At 41.8% G+C, this 23,402-nt stretch overlaps 2 protein-coding genes across 4 annotated transcripts in view; both read left to right on the top strand.

Moving 5' to 3' along the window:
- The first annotated feature begins 3,161 nt into the window (after positions 1-3,161).
- On the top strand, positions 3,162-6,869 carry LOC110524380 (diencephalon/mesencephalon homeobox protein 1-like). Its single transcript, XM_021603968.3, has 4 exons — positions 3,162-3,303; positions 3,690-3,862; positions 4,090-4,265; positions 5,785-6,869. The coding sequence occupies exons 2-4, from the start codon at positions 3,697-3,699 to the stop codon at positions 6,241-6,243; spliced, it is 801 nt and encodes a 266-aa protein (XP_021459643.2). The 5' UTR covers positions 3,162-3,303; positions 3,690-3,696; the 3' UTR covers positions 6,244-6,869.
- A 662-nt stretch (positions 6,870-7,531) lies between these two features.
- Positions 7,532-23,402, top strand: part of csnk1g2b (casein kinase 1, gamma 2b) — a 45,931-nt gene continuing 30,060 nt past the window's right edge. The window contains exons 1-2 of one of the 3 annotated variants that reach the window (XM_021603969.3): positions 7,532-7,717; positions 10,746-11,523. In XM_021603969.3, coding sequence (XP_021459644.1) covers positions 11,296-11,523 — 228 coding nt within the window. In that variant the 5' untranslated portion in view covers positions 7,532-7,717; positions 10,746-11,295. Of the gene's footprint in view, positions 7,907-10,745; positions 11,524-23,402 lie in introns of all 3 variants that reach the window. The other 2 variants (XM_021603972.3, XM_090235643.1) reach the window with 2 other exon arrangements.

Genomic DNA, 23,402 nt, shown 5'->3' on the forward strand with positions numbered 1-23,402 from the left:
ATAATTAAGCAATAAGGCATGAGGGGGTGCAGTATATGGCCAGTATACCACGGCTAATGGCTGTCCTTATGCACTAAGCAACACAGGGTGCCTGGACACAGCCGTTAGCCGTGGTATATTGGCCATATACCACAAACCCCAGAGGTGCCTTACTGCTATAAAACTGGTTACCAGTGTAATTAAAACAATATAAGGAAATGTTTTGTCATACCTGTGGTATAGGGTCTGATGTACCACGGCTTTCAGCCAATCAGCATTCAGGGTTTGAACCACTGGATTATAATTTGGAATGGGTCACAATGCACTGGTACTGTATGCCAGGACTTTGGTGAGAGAAGAAATAAACTTTGTTAGGTGTACTGTGATTTCCATATTAGTAATTGTTTTATCATGTGCCTTTTACTGAGGAGTGGCTTCCGTCTGGCCACTGTCCCATAAAGGCCTGATTGGTGGAGTGCTGCAGAGATGGTTGTCCTTCTGGAAGGTTCTCCTATCTCCACAGAGGAACTCTGGAGCTCTGTCAGAGTGGCCATCGGGTTCTTGGTCACCTCCCTGACCAAGGACCTTCTTCCCGATTGCTCAGTTTGGCAGGGCTACCAGCTCTAGGAAGAGTCTTGGTGGTTCCAAAATTTGTCCATTTAAGAATGATGGAGGCCACTGTGTTCTTGGGGACCTTCAATGTTGCAGAAATGTTTTGGTACCCCCCCCCCCCACACACAATCATGTCTCGGAGCTCTATGGATAATTCCTTCGACGTCGTGGCTTGGTTTTTACTCTGACAGGCCCGGTCAACTGTGGGATCTTATATAGACAGGTGTCACGGCCGTCGTCGGAATGAGACCAAGGTGCAGAACCCTATTTTCTTTTATTTGTTTAAATGGCGCCAACAAAACAAGAAATAACAAAAATAACAAAAACGACCGTGAAGCTTACAAGGGCCCCTAACAAAGACAACTTCCCACAATTACAAAATAGAAAAAGGCTGCCTAAGTATGATTTCCAATCAGAGACAACGATAGACAGCTGTCCCTGATTGAGAACCATACCCGGCCAAAACATAGAAATATAAAAACATAGAAAGCAGAACATAGAATGCCCACCCAAATCACACCCTGACCAAACCAAATAGAGACATAAAAAAGGCTCTCTAAGGTCAGGACGTAACAACAGGTGTGTGCCTTTCGAGGCGGCTCTGTGATACCGGAACGCATGAGAAAGTGACAAACACAATGCAGCAGCACAGAGGACAGAGTGAACACCCAAGTATCCTACTATCTATGTTGGTGAAACGGACAGCGCTCTCCAAGGTGCTGATTAATTTGCAGCATTTTAAACATCACTACAGAACACCCGCCATACGTATAGTCCATAGCAGGGATGATCTGCTTACCCATATGTGCGCACCCTAATTTTATGCAATTCTACTCATTTTGCCATGGGGCAGAGAGGAAAATTAGCTGTTTTTTAGCAGAACACTCATATGAGAATATATAGACCTCCTGCCTATGTGATAATATGAAGCACATATTCCGATTAACTTCACAGTACAAAACCTTCCCCAATGCCTTTCCCCATGTCAAGTCCATTTAAATCCTGACGGTCAATTTCTTGCTCAAAGCAAGAAATGTGGCTGTGATGGTTAGCCTCCTTGTAAGGCTGTTTGGAACACTGGCTGTAGTGTCTATTTTTTCATTTTGAGTGTTAACTATAACCTGGGTGTCCTCTTGAGCCTTGTCTACCAGTCTTTTCTAGACCCCAGTCTTTTCTAGACCCAACCTTTCGAATGTTGTACAGCCCAGCACTGTAATTTGCATGACAAGCCAGGGGTTATAAGTTTGCTTGTTCTTGAACTGAGCCTTCGTCCAAATTGGACCTGCTCCTAGCACTATGTCGGTGGATACACAGTGAAGAGCAGGTCTGGAATCAGTGTGTCAGGATAGGGTGATTACACAGAAGGATCCCCGCACTTTTACGAGATTGTTTTTCTAGGGGGCAGGAGAAATAACGAAGAGGCAACTTGATTTAACTCTGGTTGCTTTTAAAAGAATGTTTTCAATGAATAAATCATGCCGCGAGAGGAACCGGATCCAGGCAAATAGGTGCCGGAACGAACCAAGTCAAATCTGAGAGATGCCGGATCCTGTTCCAGCTCAAATTAAGCACTGGGATAAGGGTTAGAAGTGTACTTATTATTATTTATTTTAAGTAGCTAAAAAGTAGTAAGTAGTTGCAAAGTTGCTAATTAACTAAAATGCTAAAGTTGCCCCTGATGAGATTCACCCATTGACTTCGACAAACAAGCTTACCTTTGTTTTTGCCTTAAGTAAGATTGTGTTATCTAACCATACCAAACGTAACCATGTCATACTAATTTGAGTGTCCCAGATTTACATTTACTATGTTACGTCTAGTCTATGAGAGCAGGCTGGAAAGATTTTCAGGGTGTGGCATTCAACAGCCTACTTTCACAATACTGCATTTGTGGAAAAAAATATAAATGCTGCAAGAGTTCTATGCAAGTGCTACTGAAAAAACACTCCATCTAACCTACATGCAAATTATGAATAAAACATTTGCATGTTGTTTTTAATTATGTGAGTGTAACAATGTGGCAAAGCACAATAATATGGAAAACTTAATTGTTTAATTATTTTCCTTGTTGTGGTGGGATAATAGTTATCTATGAAGAGATCTTGAATCTGGTTTAGTTGAACCTTAGGAAATTGGTCTTAATGGCCAATGTCTAGATTTTGTTTCACAGGCTGACAGTTTATGGGCAAAATATTGAGTCTGTTAGCAAAACAAACCGCAAAGCAAACCCCCTCCAAGTAGAGATTGACAAAGCAGGGAGTTTAGGAGAAAGAAGGCTGAGAACAGGGGACAATCAAAGGCTGTTATTTTAATCTGGGCTGCCTCAGAGATTAGCAGACCACATTGTTTTAATTGTTTTAACGGGAGGGAGTGAAGCGCTCGTTTATTGTGGGGGGGTCCTTTGCGTAAATCTCCCCAAGTTCAATAGTTTCAAAAACTTGAGCCCTTGGACCCCCCTCTTTCCCCTCATCCCACCTAATCCAGGCTAATACCTTTCTTTCTATTGGCTAATGGTTGAGGGGAGCTGGAGTAAATGCTTCTTAAATAGTCCTGGGTCGGTGGGTGAGAGTGGTTTTCGGAGAATTAGATCCATGCCGTGGCGTACGAGGATAAGGCCTGCATTTCGAAAGTATTGGACTGTTGAGGTGGACTTCTTTGCCTCTAAAGCGCACGGGAATCGATTACATTTCTGCTGTTTTGTGAGCTTTTCAGGTAAAAAAAAAAAATACTGGAACTTTTACACACTTCATCACTGGAATATATTTTTTTTTATCTGATCTGTATTTTGAAGATAGTTGTATGTTGGTAGTCTACTGCAGCAGATTGCCACTAAATCAAGTGGCAATGGTTTATGCTTAGAGAATAATACCTTTCAATTACCTTGAATTATCAAGAAAGTTGAAAATGTATATTTACCGTTTGTCCTGTATTTTTTAATTTTTGAAGTGAGTTTAGACTGTAAATCAAAATTGCACCGTGCAATTTTGCACAGTGCAAACGTCCTTCATTTACAAACTATATAGGCGACATTGTATGCTTAATTATTATGGTGTAAGGCCAATCAAATAAAAACGGTTATTTTGTCTATATTAATTTAGGGGCGCTATGAATGCTTTGAATTTCTGCGGGGGATCCAACAGTGGAGTCTATCCTCTACACAGCTTCAACTCCGTCTGTTTCGACCACCACCAGATGGCAGACCAGTACCAGGTTTATTCATTGGCCAATCCCTCCTCGGTTAACACGTTCTCTGTTGCTGAAAGACTTGCTGGTATTTAGACTAGACTACTTTAATTTATGACAGTGTCTGCAATCGATGCATGCAATCAAACAAATGCAGATGGCAACATTTTTCACACACACACACACAAAAAACATTAAAAAACATTTGTAGGCTGCCAAAATGCTGGTATTTTCCGTTTAGCCCGAAATCTGAAATGCCAACTGGTTGGCTGTTTCACCACTAATCTTGTTGTGGCTTTTCCTCTGTCCCCACAGAGTTGATCTTGGAGGCCCGTTATGGGAACCAGCAAAAGCAACGTCGGAGCCGCACAGCCTTCACTGTGTCCCAGCTACAGGCTCTAGAGAAAGCCTTCCAACAGACCCAGTACCCTGATGTAAGCATGAGAGAAAGACTGGCTGTCTGCATCAACTTGCCTGAAGCTCGCATTCAGGTCAGTAAAGGTCGCTCTTCAAAAAGGACCAGCCTGTGTGCATTCATTCATTCATAATATTTATTTGAACTGCTGCTTTTACTAAGGTTATTCTTGTAATATACCGTGCCTTCGGAAAAGTATTCAGACCCCTTGACTTTTTCCACATTTTGTTATGTTACAGCCTTATTCGAAAATTGATTAAATATTTTTATTATTATTATTTATTAATATTTCTCAGCAATCTACACACAATACCCCATAATGACAAAGCAAAAACAGGTGTTTTGAAATTTTTGAAAATGTATTGAAAGTAAAAAACAGAAATACCTTATTTACATAACTCTTCACACCCTTTGCTATGAGACTTGAAATTGACCTTGGGTGCATCCTGTTTCCATTGATCATCCTTGAGATGTTTCATCAACTTGATTGGAGTCCACCTCTGGTAAATTCAATTGATTGGACATGATTTGAAAAGGCACACACCTGTCTATATAAGGTCTCGCAGTTGACAGTGCATGACAGAGCAAACACCAAGCCATGAGGTTGAAGGAATTGTCCGTAGAGCTCCGAGACAGGATTGTGTCGAGGCACAGATCTGGGGAATGGTACCAAAACATTTCTGTAGTATTGAAGGTCCCCAAGAACACAGTGGCCTCCATCATTCTTAAATGGAAAAAGTTTGGAACCACCAAGACTCTTCCTAGAGCTGGCCGCCCGGCCAAACTGAGCAATCGGAGGAGAAGGGCCTTGGTCAGGGAGGTGACCAGAGCTCCAGAGCTCCTCTGTGTTGATGAGAGAACCTTCCAGAAGAACAACCGTCTCTGCAATACGCCACCACTCAGGCCTTTATGGTAGAGTGGCCAGACGGAAGCCACTCCTCAGTAAAAGGCACATGACAACCCGGTTGGAGTTGGCCAAAAGGCACGTAAAGACTCACAGACCATGAGAAACAAGATTCTCTGGTCTGATGAATCCAAGATTGAACTCTTTGGCCTGAATGACAAGTGTCACGTCTGGAGGAAACCTGGCACCATCCCTACGATGAAGTATAGTGGTGGCAGCATTATGCTGTGGGGATGGCGAGAAATGAAAATAGCTGTGCACAACTCTCCCCATCCAACCTGACAGAGCTTGAGAGGATCTGCAGAGAGGAATGGGAGAAACTCCCCAAATACAGGTGTGCCACGCTTGTAGCGTCACACCCAAGATGCTTTCATTGCTGTCAAAGGTGCTTCAACAAAGTACAGAGTAAAGAGTCTGAGTACTTATGTAAATGTGATATTGTTGTTATTTTTTTGGTTATAAATTAGAAAAAATGTGCTTAGTCATTATGGGGTATTGTGTTAGGGGGTAAACAATTGAATAGATTTTAGAATAAGGCTGTAACGTAACAAAATGTGGAAAACGTCAAGGGGTCTGAATACTTTCCTGAAAGGAAGTGTATATAAAAGCTGTAGTGCTTTAGATGTTACTTTTTAAAAGCTTCATAAACACTTCAACCCTTCACCAATAACTAAATAATATGCTCCTCCAGGTGTGGTTCAAGAACAGAAGAGCAAAGCTTCGTAAGGGACAGCGATGCTCCCCTCTTCGCAGAGAACAAAGCCTGGAGGAACCACATCAGACCAAGGCAGGAGGGGAAGGGAGCACTACTAAGGACTCCAAAACACAAAGCAAATTTGCTCCTCTCTGGGAAGTCAGTGATGCTCCTACCATTTCTTGTCCTGGAGACGCCATTGCAACTCAGGTCCACACAAGATTACATTATCCTCCCGTTTTTCCCTTTGTGTATGGAGAGCGGAACCACCTTCCACATCATCATGCTTTAGGGATGCTGTCAGCTGGCCTACATTTGACCCCCAAATTCTGGCCCATTCTACAGCAACACAGCCCGGCCTTAGGAGTTGCCCCACCGGTTGGTAAAAACTGCAGCCTTTCCCTTCAGACTTTCTTTCCCAGTAAAGCTGTACACCACCCCAATTTGGGTCTATAACTTCTCTGCAGTGTGTAATGGCAAAAAGGGACTGGTACACTGGTATCAATACGGACACATAAACTACTGATTGTATACTTTGACACTGTACATACTGTATGTATGTGTGAAGGACCTCTGACAAGTGATTATGTCTGTAGATGATTAGATTGATTAAGAAACACTCAAGGTATGTTGTGAGCATTCAGGATCGCAATCAGGAGTGGATTGGTACATACTTCATTTGCATAGAGATGTTAGTCAGTTTTTACTCACTTATGACAAGCACTTAGGAGAATAGAGAATTGAGATGTGATTTCGGGCACTTTTTTCACATCATATATACATTTGTTCAAGACAATTTTCTGTAATGTCTCAAGGTATGATTTAAAATATATATTTAACTAGGCAAGTCAGTTTAAAACAAAGTCTTATTTACAATGACAGCCTACCGGGGAACAGTTTGTTAACTGCCTTGTTCAGGGGCAGAACAACAGATTTTTACCTTGTCAGCTCTGGGATTCGATCCAGCAACTTTTCAGTTACTGGCTCAATGCTCTAACCACTAGGCTACCTGCCGCCCCAGTGAAACGTTAGGCCTATCCTACATTAATTTCATGGTAATACACAATAAAATCATAATTCAACTCTGTGTGAATACAATTATTTTGAATGTCTTTTTAGTTTCCATTTGTATCTGTTTGCAAATAGAAAAATAATAACCCAGATGAGTTTGGATCTCTGGTCTAGGGCAGAAGAAGGCAACAACTCAAGCAATGGGAGGTCAAGGTCTTAGAACAAAGGGTAAATGACTGGTATGTGCTCCAACAGATTCTTTGCAGGGAGGGAAAGCCAACCAGATACCCCTGTGTCAGGACAGCCTGGCAAGGGAGGCTACCAGCCAGGTGACCAGAGGTAGCAGATGGTGGTTTTAGGCCTACAGCACACATCAACTATAGAGCTTCAAATTGAAGATTTAGCTAATATACTAGTCAAAAGCACAATAAAATATTGAAATAAGGGTCATGGAAGAGGAGGATAGATTTGACCAAATTCTCATGCTGTGTAAATCAGTAGGACATGCCACTTACTTGTGTCTAGTAGGTTATATAGCCCCCTCAAGACACCAAAGTTAGACAAACAAATGCTCTTGATGTTTCATGATTTTGCTATGCTTTACCAGATGACAGTCCAGTAGTTCACAAAAGCTCAGAATTTGTGTTTCATAAATTGTATAGCTGGAAACTGAGCCACAGCATCCACACTCGACTATTTTCATGGGTTATTGAGCTGTATGGATTTTGGTCCTATTCTTCAAGCAAGGTGCGTTAGTTTACCAGCGCAAGGATAACAGTAGGAGTAAAGATGACGCTGAATGTTTGCTTATCGGCTGGGAGACTTAAAGAGACAGCAAGACCTAGCGAGGGAGAAAATATAAAATATCGTAAATACATGGCCATGTTGATACGTCCAATTTGAAAATACACGTTGACAGGTAAAATACGTTTCTTCGATGATACATGGTTAAGTGGGGGAGCTTTTTCCGAATGCAATCGCATTTAGCCGTAAATTAACGACCTAGCTAAGGAAAGAGCTAGCTACAAACTGGATTTATGTTGTGGGGATTAAGGAGTTGCCCACTGATGTTATGTTTGGGAACTGAAAACAAACGCAGCTAATTTAGGTGAAATGCACTTTGTTAATTCGCTTTTAAGTACTTCATATAATGTGTTTGCAATATTAGAAGGGTTTGTCTTGATTAATATGTAATTCAGGTTATGGCAATGAATATTTGATGTTCTATGCAGTTTTAGCTTCTTCTACTCGGCATTAGCTTGCTAACGTTAGCTAGTTCGTGACTGATCAGTGTGTTTTGGGAACAAGTAGCTAGTAGGCCAGGATATGTTCGATGAGTAGCTAACTAATCAACAATTTGAATAGTTTGACAAGAAAACAAGCTGGTGATAATGTATCAGTACATGTCTGCTACCTCACCTCAGCACGCTAGTACTAGTAGCTAGTTCGCTAACGTTTGCTAGGTAGCACTACGGACGGTACGGTAGCTAACGTTAGTTATCTAGCTTGCAAGTCTGTAACGATTTGATAAATATTTTCAGACACCCGTTTCTTTCACTTCCGCGGAGTATTTACGGAGTTGACAAGTATAAAAATATGGAAACTACAGACAGATCACAAGCATTGTCCTCTTCGAACGGGTACCAGGTTAAGATACCTTTCCTAAATGGGCCACAAAACTGACAGCAACTGCCATAGAATCAGACTAGATAACTCGGTAGCTAGCGACTGCGAGAGGAAGAGAATGCGCTAGCTAAATTAGCGAGCTAGCTCGATGTGAGGCCTTCATTAAACAGTGGAGTTACCTTCATCACATAAGCTAGCTTTATATTTTGTCACTAATCTTGCTTGTTAGCTAATTTACTGTAGACGTTATTGTTTCGTTTGTCTGTTACTGTTAGGACTCAACTATTTGGAAAGAGAATATAGCAGGTTACTAAGGCAAATAGCTAGCTAGCTAACACAACATCTCGTGAAAATTAGTCGCGCAAACATTTGATCAGGCATTTATTGTTTATTCAGTGTCAAATTGGCTACCAAATAGGATTAAATGCAATGGTTCATATAGGCTATATTATTCATAGCTAGTTTGTATCTTTATATTGCTTAAATTATGACTATATTGTAAACGCATGCTGGCTAATTTATGTATGAAAGGCGGTGGTTTCACTCATAACCACGTTGGCAATTTATGCCACTTAAAAAAAAATGTGACAATAATATTCAACTGTTTAATTTGTCCCTAGTCAGTCAACTGTAGTGTTAAGTTCTGTTTCTGTGGCTTTTCAATTTCTCAGTTAAACAGTCGGTTGGAATAGATAGATGTATCAGCACACTGACTCAAATTCTTTTATTTTTACTGTCCGGTTTTAAATATATTTTTTCTATTAAAACCAGCCGCACTTGCTACCCCACTTTGTTTACATTACTGAGATGGAAGTAGCATGTATTCAGTGCTCTCACAATTTCATAATTTGTGGTGGGGGATACATTTAGCAAGTAATGGGGTCTCCATTTAATTGATTTACATTTTTAATGACCAAGACTTGTCCAACTACATAGAGGATACAGTGATTTTTAATAATTGACCTTATCTACTCTGAACACATGCTTCTGTTTGTCTTTGCACAGGTGAAGGCACACACACACATTCCTACATTTAGTCTATTCATTCTACTACTGCATAAAGCTTGCACTGGGTATTGGCCAAGTTAAATTGGTTAATGCTGTGTTTTACTGCTTTCTTTACATGCTATTTCAATGATGAACATGGATATATATATATATATATATATATATATATATATATATATATATATATATATATATATATATATATATATATATATATATATATATATATATATATATATATATATATATATATATATATAATATAGGTAAGCCCTTTGGTTTGCCCTCTCCATTTCAATGTATCCCCTTAACTGATTCACATCAGAGTTTTCCAGGCTATCAGGATGGAGAGGCATTTTGGCAGTCATTGATCAGTTTAAGTGCATTTCCTGAGGAAAGCATAGCTGCCTGCTGATATTGCTGGCATTACCTGCTCTCCATGAGTATCAGCAACATCACAGTTCCCAAGGGAAGGAGAGGGAGGAAAGCTGGGCCTCAGGGTTATACAGAAACCTCCATGTATGCTATTAACTATTCAAAGGCTGTCAAATCACACTACCAGTGAAAACCGATATATTGATGAGGTTGTGGATGAGTGTGCCAAGGCATAGGCTATGTAGCACACTCCAGTTGAATATGTCAAATTTTACCATCCTGTGACTCAGTCATGTTTGATAGTCTTTACAGCTAATAATCAAGGAACACCATTTGTCCAAAGCCATAGCCCTATAGTGTTGGTTTTTGGACATTCAAAATGATAATTTATTTTTTTATGTTTTATTTTACCTTTATTTAACTAGGCAAGTCAGTCAAGAACACATTCTTATTTTCAATGACGGCCTAGGAACAGTGGGTTAAATGCCTGTTCAGGGGCAGAACGACAGATTTGTACCTTGTCAGCTCGGGGGTTTGAACTTGCAACCTTTCGGTTACTAGTCCAACGCTCTAACCACTAGGCTACCCTGCCGCCCCATACGTCCTGGAAAGGGGTGCATTGTTCTCATCACAACACTCAGTCTAGTATGTGATGTTTCCACCCGTATTGATTGCTTTATTGAATTCACTGCATGTACCACTCAGAAAATGGATCCCATTTCTACTTCAGGCTAGAAATGTATGAATTACCAGTAACATACTAGGCTTTATAAAATTCTATCTCTGACTATTGTTGCATGCAGATTGCTGCATTTTAAGGCCTGCAATTAGAAAAGACATGTCCTTGATATCTGACCACTGCAAATGTGTATTTGGCAAGATGTTCTGTAATGGATTGTTACACCTAAGGGCTAATTCAGTTTGTTTGTGTTTTTCAGATATCCAACTTAACAAAACTCTACTGCAGTATCTCATCATCATTGTTGACTCTGCCTCCACCATTGCCCCTTCCGCCGTGGCACTGGAACATGAAGAATGTCTGCTGTATTACCAAAGACTGACCAGAAGGACGCAATGAGGGGCTCCGGGGAAAGTTGCCAAGCTGTGTTGTGGATCCAGTAGCTGGGATTCCAAGTGCTTGTTGTGTTTGTGTGTGCGTGGGTGCATGCTAGCACAACCTGCCCACTTCAGGCCGGGACATGCTACTCTGAGACAGGAGTTGGACAAACAGAGAAGAAAGGAGTCGACTACCATAAACAAGAAGGGGACAGCACGCGGTACAACATTGGCAGATAGACATACTGTGTGTTTTGGTTGCAGTTTTACCCCTGTGGAAGTGGCTTTTAATACACTGCATATTTCTATACAACACCTTTCCTCTGTCTTTGTATCACCTTCCCCCTCCCTTAAGAGTCCTGGTTGTTTTGGCCCCTCTGTGATTTGCATGGCCGGAGAGTAATCGTGGAGAGGCCAGGGTATCACAAGCTTATGGATTTTGACAAGAAAGGGAGTAAAGGAGAGACAGAGGAAGGGAAAAAGATGTCTAAGGCAGCTGGCAGCAGGACTGGACATGGGGGCCGGGGTACAGGGACCAACTCTGGGGTTCTTATGGTTGGCCCAAACTTCCGTGTCGGAAAAAAGATTGGCTGTGGCAATTTTGGAGAGCTGCGGCTGGGGAAGAACCTCTACACCAACGAATATGTGGCCATCAAATTGGTAAGGCCAACATGTTTGACTAAACGGCATTGCTGTGGTGTGTTTCTGTTTGGATGCACTCCTACATTAATCATCCTCACCACTGTCTTTTTCAAATTACATCCTGTAGGTCTATATTTTGCCATCCCCTCCAATCTAACATTCCTCTACACTACTTCACTACAACTAGTGCAGCTTGCCATTGGTTTGCTGCATTGTGACATTCATTTTTTTTGTTGTGTTATTAGATTTGTGTTACTGTAGTTTGGCCAAGGTAATTGAATCCAGTTTCCTTACAGCAGCAGAACACCCCACCCCTGATGACTTGTTGACCTTTAAGAGACAGGAAACATTTTAGTGCTGACTGTCTCTTTCCCCCACAGGCAAATATTTACTTATCTGTAGCTTGGTCCCATGAACTGTTAATGAGTCAACCATGCTCCGTTTGTATTATATTAAAGAGAAGGAAGAATAATTAACTTCCCAGGTCATGATATACACGCCAGAGAAACGCCCACTAGAACTCCTTGAGGGAGGTAAGGGAATTGTTGCACAATATCACTATGAGAACAAGTCAACTACAGTACTGTCTCATGGTGATGTGTGCATGCATGTACACACACACACACACACAGTAGGGTTCTTACCTTTTAGCTCAAAGGTGAAATGGAATCTCAGAGTAAACCAGCGTAGGGGGCTCAGAGGTTGCAAGTCAAGATTTTAATTCTGCAGCCTGCAGAGATTGGGTCTGGGAAACCACATGAAATGGCAAGACCCATTTATTTTCTGATTGGTGAAGGGAAGCCAGCCAGAAATTGAGCTTCCTCTGCAATAAACAGAGCGTGGGTCTGGGAAACCACATGAAAAGGCAAGACCCATTTATTTTCTGATTGGTGAAGGGAAGCCAGCCAGAAATTGAGCTTCCTGTGCAACATTTTAAGTTTCTGTTTTCCTCCAGTCATGTAGAAGCCTGAATGTCACCGTAAACGCTGGTATATCCATATGTTTTAATGGGGTCATTTAAAGTTGCCGATTAGAAGTCTCTTGGAGAAAGGCCTTGGTGTAACTCTGCACCCTACGAGAGAGGTTGTTTGTCATAAATGGCGTCTGAACGCTGCACTCGAGTGTGGGCTTGGCGTCAACACCTACACAGCCACGCTGGACCGTGTATGATTATCTTTACATTTGTATCTCCCAGGGAGGTCATTATCTCTGACTAGACACATATTGAAGGCTTTGCTAACCGCACTGAAAGCCGAGGTTAGCGCTGTAATTTAATCGCTTTTTACTGAAATCCTCCGCTGCGCTGCTTCTCCTCTCTGTCTGAAACGTTCCATCTGTTTTGGGTATTTTTATCCTCATCATGTCCATTTTATATCCGGCTCTGGCATTATTTCCGTAACATCGCTGGATATTGTGCCACTGTTGCTCCATGAGTACATTTGAAGTGAACCAAATAATTTGTTTCAATGGTGGTAGTTACTAGCTCGCTACTCTCACCTTTCCTAATTAGGGCAATGGCAGTGTGCCCTGTTGATTGATCTCACCAGCTAGCAAGCAACATGGACCTGTTCAGCCAGGCAACAGATAATGGCATTACTGAACTGTTACTGGGCATTGCTTCCCGCAAGATTGTTTTTCTCCAGGAAACTTTAGGCTTTTATGTGCTGCTGGTTTGACTTGGGTCAAAGCCTCAGAGGAGCGGACACATGTGAACTCCTCTGACCTAAGTTTGGGCATGAGTGGCGTGTTTTGCTTTAGCTCCCCTGGCTGACCTCCAGTCTAGTGCAGCTGTCCACATGTTTGTGCGTTCCCCTCCCTGGTCACTCAAACGTGGGTTCTTCCCCCTCATGCACAAGGAAATAGGATTTCGACACCCACCATCTCAGATTGTGCTAAAATAATTTCTGTAGTTAGAAACCGATAAGATTAGCATTCCTGAAACATTTTGAAATATAATTTGATATGAGAAATTAAGCTAGTTTATTGTACCTACATTTTAATTTATGGGATTCATAAAATCATCTGTTTTTTAAACCATCATTCTTCCTAACAATGACTAAGGGCAATTTCAGCATTACGGATATGACATTTGCACACACAATGTCTCACAAAATTGACTTATAAGGCATAAATGTTAATGTGTACAGTGCATTCGGAAAGTATTCAGACCACTATGTTACAGCTTATTCTAAAATTGATTAAATTGTGTCCCCCCCCCCCCCCTCAATCTACACACACCACCTCATAATGACAAAGCAAAAATGGGTTTAAGATTTTTAGCAAATGTATTAAAAATAACTATCACATTTACATAAGTATTCAGACCCTTTACTCAGTACTTTGTTGAAGCACCTTTGGCAGCGATTACAGCCTTGAGTATGGCTCTATAAGCTTGGCAACCCTGTATTCGGGGAGTTTCTCCCTATCTCTGCAGATCTAGAAAGATGTTTTTGCTTTGTCATTATGGGGTATTGTGTGTAGATTGAGGATTTTTTTTTATTTAATCAATTTGAGAATAAGGTTGTCACTTAACAAAATGTGAGATATAGAAGGGATCTGAATACTTTCCGAATGCACTGTATATTTGTAGAACCCTATAGGGGAAGTGTAGACAATTCTAATTTATACCACTTTGAAGTAACGCAACATCAACTTGAGTTATGGATGTGACGGAAACGGACAGGCATTTTTGGGAGAATGGACACATCAGCAAATGTCTGAATTGTTAAGTCTTAGGTTAAAATGTTAATAGCCACTTTGAAAGTAAGGCTTTGATTCACACATGAACAACAATGATGAAAATATAAAAATGGTCATATACTTTAACGAAGTTGACCGTTATGGATGTGAAGCTGTGCAAAATAAGTGTTTATATATTAAACATTTCTTCACCAGACTTTTGTCATCTGAAAATGCAGTGTACCTCAAACAAGAAATTGCCAGTATCTTGAGTAGTTATAATTTAGATTTATTTTTTTGATAATTTATTTTCATTGGCAGACCTCATCAATTTATATAAGTATTTGCTCTTTCATAATAAGGCTAAAGGAAAATGTTGTAATGGATGTGACAGGGTCCCAAAAGAGACCAGACAAATGACACTGCACTCCATTTCAAATGTATGTTTTAGTAATTTCTTTCTAGATCATTAAGGACTGATAATATTTCATATTTTAAATAAATCACCTACTGAGTAACAGAATAAACATACAACAACTCAATTCTTATTTTTTTGTATATAAGCTCATGCGTTGTATTAATGTTACACCCTTTAATCTGCCAGCACAGGCTCTATGAAATGGTACCTCCTCCCCCTGTTGTCCACAAAAGGACACAGGGACTAGACAACTTGACCTGCAGCCTTGTTTTCCTTGGACATCTGATGTGGTCGTTTCTCCTCAAGAACTGCTTTTCAACAGCATCAGTCAGTCTATATCCGTTACCTGTCCCACAAACTGCCCTTATATCCATTGACTATACCAAGCATTTGTACCGCCTTCCTAATTAAGTTGCACCCCCTCCCCCTCCTTCCTTTTGCCCTCAGAACAGCCTCAGTTCGTTGGGGCAAAGACTCTACAAGGTGTCAAGTGTTCCAAAGGGATGCTGGCCCATGTTGATTCCAATGCTTCCCACAGGTGTGTCAAGTTATCTGAATGTCCTTTGGGTGGTGAATCATTCTTGAGATATATGGGAAACTGCAGGATGTGAAAAACCCAGCAGTGTTGCAGTTCTTGACACAAACTGGTGCACCTGGCACCTACTACTATACCCCCATTCAAAGGAACTTTTTTGTCTTGGCCATTCACACTCTGCCTGGCACACACACAATCCATGTCTCAATTGTCTCAAGGTTTAAAAGTCCTTCTTGAACCTGACTCCCCCTTCATCTACACTGATTGAAGTGGATTTAACAGGTGACATCAATAAGGGATCAACGTTTTTACCTGGTCAGTCTGTCATGGAAAGAGCAGGTGTCCTTAATGTTTTTTAGACTGTATAATCCACAGCATAATTAACTAGACTTTTAATAAATACACTTTTTTAAAAACCTTTTATTTAACTAGGCAAGTCCGTTAAGAACAAATTCTTATTTACAATGACGGCCTAGGAATAGTGGGTTAACTGCCTTGTTCAGGGTCAGAATGACAGATTTTTACCTTGTCAGATCGGGGATTCGATCTAGCAACCTTTCGGTTACTGGCCCAACTCTCTAACCACTAGGCTATCTGTCGCCCCAAATAAATAATATGCTTAAATAAATATTCAATATCTGATTTGTTATTAATACCCATCTACCAATCACTACCCTTCTTTGGGGCTTTTGAAAAGCTCCCTTGTCTTGGTAGTTGAATCTGTGCTTGAAATGCAATACTTGACTGAGGGACCTTACAGATGGATGTATGGAGGACAGTGGAAGTATTAGTCAATCAACTCATGTCAACCCCTATTTCACACAGTCAGTCCATGTAACTTATTATTTGATTTGTTAAGCCAAATGTTACTCCTTAAGTTAAGGGTGGAATACTTATACAACTTATCTAAAATCTTCCTCCTTGACATTATAGTATTTTACAGTAGATTGTTGACAATTAAATCCATTTTAATCCCACTTTGTAACAATAAACCCGGTCTGTAATACCAACTTGTTTCAAGGAGACCACTATAGTCCCCATGCCCAAGAACGCCAAGAAATGCTATAGCCATGAAATACTTTGAATGGCTGGTCATGGCTCACATCAACATCAACACCATCACCCCTGGACCCACTACAATTCCCATTTCGCCGCAACAGATCCACAGACGACGCAATATCTATTGCACTCCACACTGCCCTTGGGTAACCTGGACAAAAGGAATTCCTACAGTATGTAAGAATGCTGTTCATTGACTACAGCTCAGCATTCTACACCACTGTCCCCTCCAAGCTCAGGACCCTGGGACCGAACCCTCTGCAACTGGATGCTGTAATTCCTGATGTGCTGCCCCCAGGTGGTGAGGGTAGGCAAGACATCCACCACGCTGATCTTCAACATGGGAGCCCCTCGGGGGTGTGTGCTTAGTCTCCTCCTGTACTCCCTGTTCACCCACAACTGCGTGGCTGCGTAAGACTCCAACACCATCATCACGTTTGCTGACGACACGACTGTGATAGGACTGATCACCGACGATGAGGCAGCCTATAGCGAGGAGGTCCGAGACCTGGCAATGTGGTGCCAGGACAACAACCTCTCCCCTCAACGTCAGCAAGACAAAGGAGCTGATTGTGGACTATAGGAACTGGATAGGCGAGCACACCCCTATCCACATCGATGGGGTTGTAGTAGAGCGGGTCAAGAGCTTCAAGTTCCTTCTGCGTCCACATCAATAAGATAATTAACATGGTCCACACACACACACCCACACAGTTGTGAAGAAGGCACGACAGCGCCTCTTCCCCCACAGGAGGCTGAAAAGATTTAGCATGGGCCCTCAGATTCTGTTATACCACTCCACCATTGAGTGTCTTGACTGGCTGCATCACAGCTTGGTACGGCAACTGCAAGGGACCCGACCACGTGGTGCTACAGAGGTTGGTGAGGGCATCACTGGGCCCGAGCTCCCTGCCATCCAGGATCTCTACCCGGCAGTGTCAGAGGAAGGCCCAAAACAATTGTCAGACTCCAGCCACCCAAGTCATAGACTGTTTTCTCTGCTACCACACGGCAAACGGTATCATTGCACCAAGTCTAGAACCAACAGGACCTTGAACAGCTTCTACCCCCTAGGGTTAAAGCTGCTAAACAAGACTGCTAAATATCTAATCAAATGGCTACCCGGACAACCTGCATTGATCTATTTTATTTTTTTCCACCAACTCTTTTGCACTGACTCTATGCACACACACTGGACTCTACCCATACAGGCAATACTGTTTTTTGAACATCGACTCGGTACTGGTACACCCTGTATATAGCCATGTTATTTTTACTCATTATTCGTTATTCACTGTGTATTTGTCATTGTTTTTGTTGGAAAAGGTCCCATAAGTAAGCATTTCACTGTTAGTCTACACCATGTGACAAAATACAATTTGATTTGATGATTGCTTTTTGTCCCCCCCCAACTTTTGATCTGAAAATGCCATCACCCACTAATTAATTTGTACTTTTTACAGATTCAAAGTGTTTGATCTAGTAATGTGTCAATATTTATCTAAAAATGTGCTATTACATATCCAATGTGTGAGCACAACTTTGGATTTCACCCCGACGTTTTTACGGAGTGAACTTTTCTTCTCCTGCTTCGACCATGCAGTGTGGGTAGCTGTCCTCATCTTATATCTAAAAATGACTATACACTGATTGTTTAAAGCAAAACTATCAGGACTATTGCTGATGGTGAGTCTGAAAATCTGACGTAACCCAGGCCCTGATCAGCTGGTAGGCTATAGGAGAGGAGTCTTGTCTCCGGCAGTAGCTTAGGCTGCTTTATTCCGGTAACAGTTTTCAACAGCGCATTTAACGATTCCCAAATAGACAAAATGCTTTTTATTTGTTATTTATTTGTCTTTAAGTCAATCACATTCTGACATTTGAAATGAACAACACAATTTCCCTGTATAATGATCATAACCAAGTGTCTTGCATTTTGGGTAAGATTTACAGTATTTTCTCTAAACCTAGACAAAACTATTGTATTATGTTACCTGCCTCATGTTTAACAATTTTTTAAATTTTATTATTATGAATCATTTTTTTCATCTTGTCCAAGACGGCACCTTTTATTTATTGGCGTCACCCAATGGGACATAGTCACACCAATGTACAACATGCAGTCAAATTTTACTGTTAAAGCCTCCCGGGTGGTGCAGTGATTAAGGGCACTGTACTGCAGCGCCAGCTGTGCCACCAGAGACTCTGGGTTCACGCCCAGGCTCTGTCGTAACCGGCCGCGTCGTCCAGGTTAGGGAGGGGTTGGCCGGTAGGGATATCCTTGTCTCATCGCGCACCAGCGACTTCTGTGGCGGGCCGGGCGCAGTGCGCGCTAACCAAGGTTGCCAGGTGCACAGTGTTTCCTCCGACACATTGGTGCGGCTGGCTTCCGGGTTGGATGCACGTTGTGTTAAGAAGCAGTGCGGCTTGGTTGGGTTGTGTATCGGAGGACGCATGACTTTCAACCTTCGTCTCTCCCGAGCTACTGCCGGAGACACGACTCCTCTCGTTATAGCCTTGTAGCGAAAACGGGGTACATTTTCTTTTTTTTTTACTGTTAAAACAGTGATACTTTCAGAAGTTTTTGACCACTGTAAAAATGCTTATAAACATCACTCCTAAACATCAGTAATGGATCCTCATTAAAGGATTTTAAGTGTACTCATTCCAATTACAGGGACCCGAAAGAGTCCTGTATTGTATATTTTTTATCACCACCTCCGTGAATCGGGAGTGGATCATTTGTGTGCCTGTTGCCTTTCTTGGCAGCAGTAGCTGTTTCTCAAGGCTCCCTCGCTGGAAACGAACCCTGATTTCCCCATTACCCGTCGTCACCATGGTAGGCACAGAAACTACCATTGAAAGTTGATAGGGGCAGACATTCGAATGAGTGCCATGAAAGGTCACCAAAAGTGGCCGGGGAACCAGTGAGCACCCTGTATAGGTTTCGTCTAATAAATGCATGTGTGCCCGAAGGTCAGTGCCATTTCTTGGCGTTCAGCCACAGTTATCCAAGGAACATTGGAGCGATCAATGGAACCATTACTGATTTAATGAGCATTTCACTGTATCGGACCATGTGTACTAAGACTAGCGTGGCTTAATCTTTGGGACAAGAATATGGCAGGATCAACAAGTAGAGCAGGGTGGTGCGGTCTCCAAAAGAGGCACGGCTGATGGGGCCCTCACAGGGTGGATCATATATGTTTATCGGTGAGGAGTGAAACTATTAGGACACAGAGGGACCAAGGGGATGGATGGTCTAATGCGGGGAGTGAGAACCAGGAATGGGAGCCCCACAGTCAGCCTCCAACATCTGCCTGCACCATTACTGTGTGAAGTAAAAGACCATGCCCAGAGGGCAGAGACAGACCCAGAGGTCGCCAGAGCAGTGTTCACCTGCTGAGAGTGAATACAAATATTGCACTCAAAACCACAAAATTACATCAGGATACAAATGGGTCTAATGAGCAAAAGCTATTGGTTTTCTACCCAAAGTTGCAAATAAAAAATGTGATCCATTTAATATAAACAAGTGACCAGCAAAGTGGATAAAAGTGGCAGTACAGGGCTCTATGCTGACCTTTTTTAGGAGAACGTGTGCCTAAGTAAAAAATGTAGGAGCACACACAGACATTTAGGAGCACAAGCATGAGGGTCAGGAATCTGAGTTCAGTGTATGCACCATGGCACTCTGGCTGCGCTACAGTGAAGTGATCATTACAACAAAAATAATCTGGGTGATTTAAACAAATATATCATTCCAAAGCACACTGGTGCTCCTAAATAAAATGTCCAGCAAAATATTTAGGCGCATATGCGATTTAAAATGGGTGCAATGTGTAGCCCTGCAGTAGCAGGAACAATGGCATTTAGTGATTGTTACTTTAACACTAAATTATGCTAAATAATGCAGGTGACTTCAGTGGCTAATTTCTCTGAACAGGGGAAAAAAACATCACCAGTTTCACTGGGAATACTTTACAAAGGATGAAGAAGCAATACTCTGGGCCACAGCTTCATACTACTTGGCCTTCACATAACTCTTACAGAATTATCACTTGGATGGGGATATTGGAAATGTAATCCGTCAACTGGAGGACAATTTGTTCTCGAAGATGCACTATGCAGAAATCGCTCCGCCATTTTCTGGTTTCAGAAATTTGAATAGTTCACCTAATTTCAGTTTGTGATGAAATAAAAAATGCAAAAACTAAACTTACAAATGGGAAGCATAGAAATATTGCACATTGAAAATATCTACCGCTTCTTAGACTTGCTTTCAATGAGTGACAGATCTATAACTCACATTTCTATGTAAATTTTGTTGGGTTGTCCAAAAAGTTAGTACATTCGGAAAGTATTCTGACCCCTTGACTTTTTCCACATTTTGTTACATTACAGCCTTATTCTAAAATTGATGACATTTTCCCTCAATCTACACAGAATACCCCATAATTAAAAAAAAATCATATTTACAAAAGTATTCAGGCTCTACTCAGTACTTTTGAAGCACCTCGGGCAGATATTACAGCCTCAAATCTTCTTGGGTGTGACGCTACAAGCTTGGCACACCTGTATTTGGGAAGTTTCTCCCATTTCTTCTCTGCAGATCCTCTCAAGTTCTGTCAGGTTGGAAGGGGAGTGTCACTGTACAGCAATTTTCAGGTCTCCAGAGATGTTTCATCGTGTTCAAGTCCGGGCTTTGGCCGGGGCTGCCACCACCATGCTTCACCATAGGATGGTGCCTGGTTTCCTCCGTGACGCTTGGCATTCAGGCCAAAGAGTTCAATCTTGGTTTCATCAGACCAGAGAATCTTGTTTTTCATGGTTTGAGAGTCCTTTAGGTGCTTTTTGGCAAACTACAAGCGGGCTGTCATGTATGTACCTTTTACTGAGGAGTGGCTTCCGTCTGGCCTCTACCATAAAGGCCTGATTTGGTGGAGTGCTGCAGAGATGGTTGTCCTTCTGAAAGGTTCTCCTATCTCCACAGAGGAACTCTAGAGCTCTGTCAGAGTTATCGGGTTCTTGGTCACCTCCCTGACCAAGAACCCGGACGAGTCTTGGTGGTTCCAAACTTCTTCCATTTTAGAATGATGTAGGCCACTCTGAAGGGCCCCAATAAATGTTGCAGAAATGTTTTGGTACCCTTCTCCAGATTTGTGCCTCGACACAATCCTGTCTCGGAGCTCTACGGAGAATTCCTTCGACCTCATGGCTTGGTTTTTGCTCTGACATGCACTGTCAACTGTGGGACCTTTTATATAGACAGGTGTGTGTACCTGTCCAATTAATTGAATTTACCACAGGTGCATTCCAAGTTGTAGAAACCTCTCAGGGATGATCAATGGAAACAGGATGCACTTGAGCTCAATTTTGAGTCTCATAGCAAAGGGTCTGAATACTTATGTAAATAAGGTATTTCTGTTTCTTTTTAATAATTTGCAAAAATGCCATACTGTTTCACTTTGTCATTATGGGGTATTGTGTGTAGATTGATGAGTAAAACGTTTAATTTGATACATTTTAGAATTAGGCTGTAACGTAACAAAATTTGGAAATATGTCCAGGGGTCTGAATACTTATGCACTGTAACTTCAATGCGCCTCAAATATTTTCTCTCTCATAGAACACCCACTACAAGCCGACTAGGTAAATGGATAAACTATTCTACTATGGGGTTGTCCGTTTCTGTTCATTACTCTTTTTGTTTGCAGAGGAAAAGTTCATGTGGACAGTTCTAGCATCTTCAAAGTGTGCCTCGGTAGAAATATATTTTCATGTTCCATATTTCTTTGGGGCCGGCAGCAGTCATTTGGCCGTGATGCAGCGTCATATATGCAGCGGAAACACTGCTCTTTGCAAAATGATTTATCTTCATTTTTATTTAACTCTCAATCAGATTCTATTCGATTTAGATTAAACTTGTATGTTCAGCATCACAGCATAGTTGAAATATACTGTATATGGTGTGTAGAAATCCAGATGGAGTAGCCAGCAGAGATGGATGGGATGAGGGGAAACTGAGAGTTTGAATGTGGAACTGGAGATGAGTGTGAGTGAAATTTCTGATTGAGGGGTAAAATGGCAGTAAAAAAATAAACATAAAAAGGTTGTTACAGCCAATGCCTGTTTTTGAGGTTGGCCTGGTGGTTGGGAGCACTGGACCGTTGACCAAGAGGCCGCTGCCTCGGGCCCCCGAGTCGTCTGGGTGGGGGATCCATCGATGTGCCCTTGAGTGGGGCTCTTGTCGGTTGCTCTGGATGGGAGCCTCTGTTAGATGCCTGTAATGTAAATGTTGTATGGCTTCACTGCAGGTGGATTGTATGTTTTAAAATTCACTAAAAATGTAAAATATACTAAAGAAGCTCCATACTACTTGTCAGACATGGAGAAGTGATACTATATACTGGTGATTGGGGAGGTGGCTTTTGACCATTTCATTGGATTACTCAATGGTTTGGTCCAAAATTGGATGTTTGGTTACTATATGTATTGAATATTATGTGAATCCTATAAATTAGCATGGCCATTTTGGGTGCAATCAATGAGCTTAATTTCCCAGAGATCAAATACAATCTCAACACATAAAGTTGCCGGAATGCTAATCTTAACTATTTATTGATTTATTTTTAGTATTTTTTTTACCCCTTATTCGTGATATCCATTTGGTAGTTACAGTCTTGTCCCATTGCTGCAACTCCCGTATGGACTCGGGAGAGGCCAAGGTGAGAGCCATGCGTCCCCCTGAAACATGTGTCTGTAGTGACGTCTCTAGCACTGTGATGCAGTGCCTTAGACTGCTGTGCTGGTCGGTAGGCCTAATCTTATCTATTTCTAACTACAAAAACGTTTTCAGAACAGTCTGACATGGTGGGTGTCATGTCTTGCTGGAAGGACATGGAACGACTCTCATGCAGGCCCTGAATAACCCAGTTAATTTTGCAGCTCTTTGGAATATGACTTCTGTTTTAGTTGTCAGTATTAGCCTCTGTTCATTATGGACTGGCAAGTGTCTTGTATATTATTTTCTGCCTCATACGAAGTTGCATGAGCAGCATGCGATTGGGTGGTGGCTGCACCTGTGACAAAGGTGAATGCCAGTGAGAGAGCGGGACGTGCTAGTTGCAGCCCTCAGTCTGACTATCTGGAACTGCACTGCACAGAGAGAAAAAGCAGAGTGAGAAACTGCTGAGCGCTGAAAGG

This window comes from Oncorhynchus mykiss, chromosome 5, assembly GCF_057628025.1.
Source record: "Oncorhynchus mykiss isolate SJ-2025 chromosome 5, ASM5762802v1, whole genome shotgun sequence".
Classification (NCBI taxonomy): Eukaryota; Metazoa; Chordata; class Actinopteri; order Salmoniformes; family Salmonidae; genus Oncorhynchus; species Oncorhynchus mykiss.

What these genes read in the sequence shown, in the direction of transcription:
- LOC110524380 (XM_021603968.3), top strand. Translation starts at nt 3,697, where the DNA reads ATGAATGCTTTGAATTTCTGCGGGGGATCCAACAGTGGAGTCTATCCT. An exon ending in TGTTGCTGAAAGACTTGCTG is followed by an intron (nt 3,863 to 4,089) that starts GTATTTAGACTA and finishes CTGTCCCCACAG; the next exon opens with AGTTGATCTTGGAGGCCCGT. An exon ending in TGCCTGAAGCTCGCATTCAG is followed by an intron (nt 4,266 to 5,784) that starts GTCAGTAAAGGT and finishes ATGCTCCTCCAG; the next exon opens with GTGTGGTTCAAGAACAGAAG.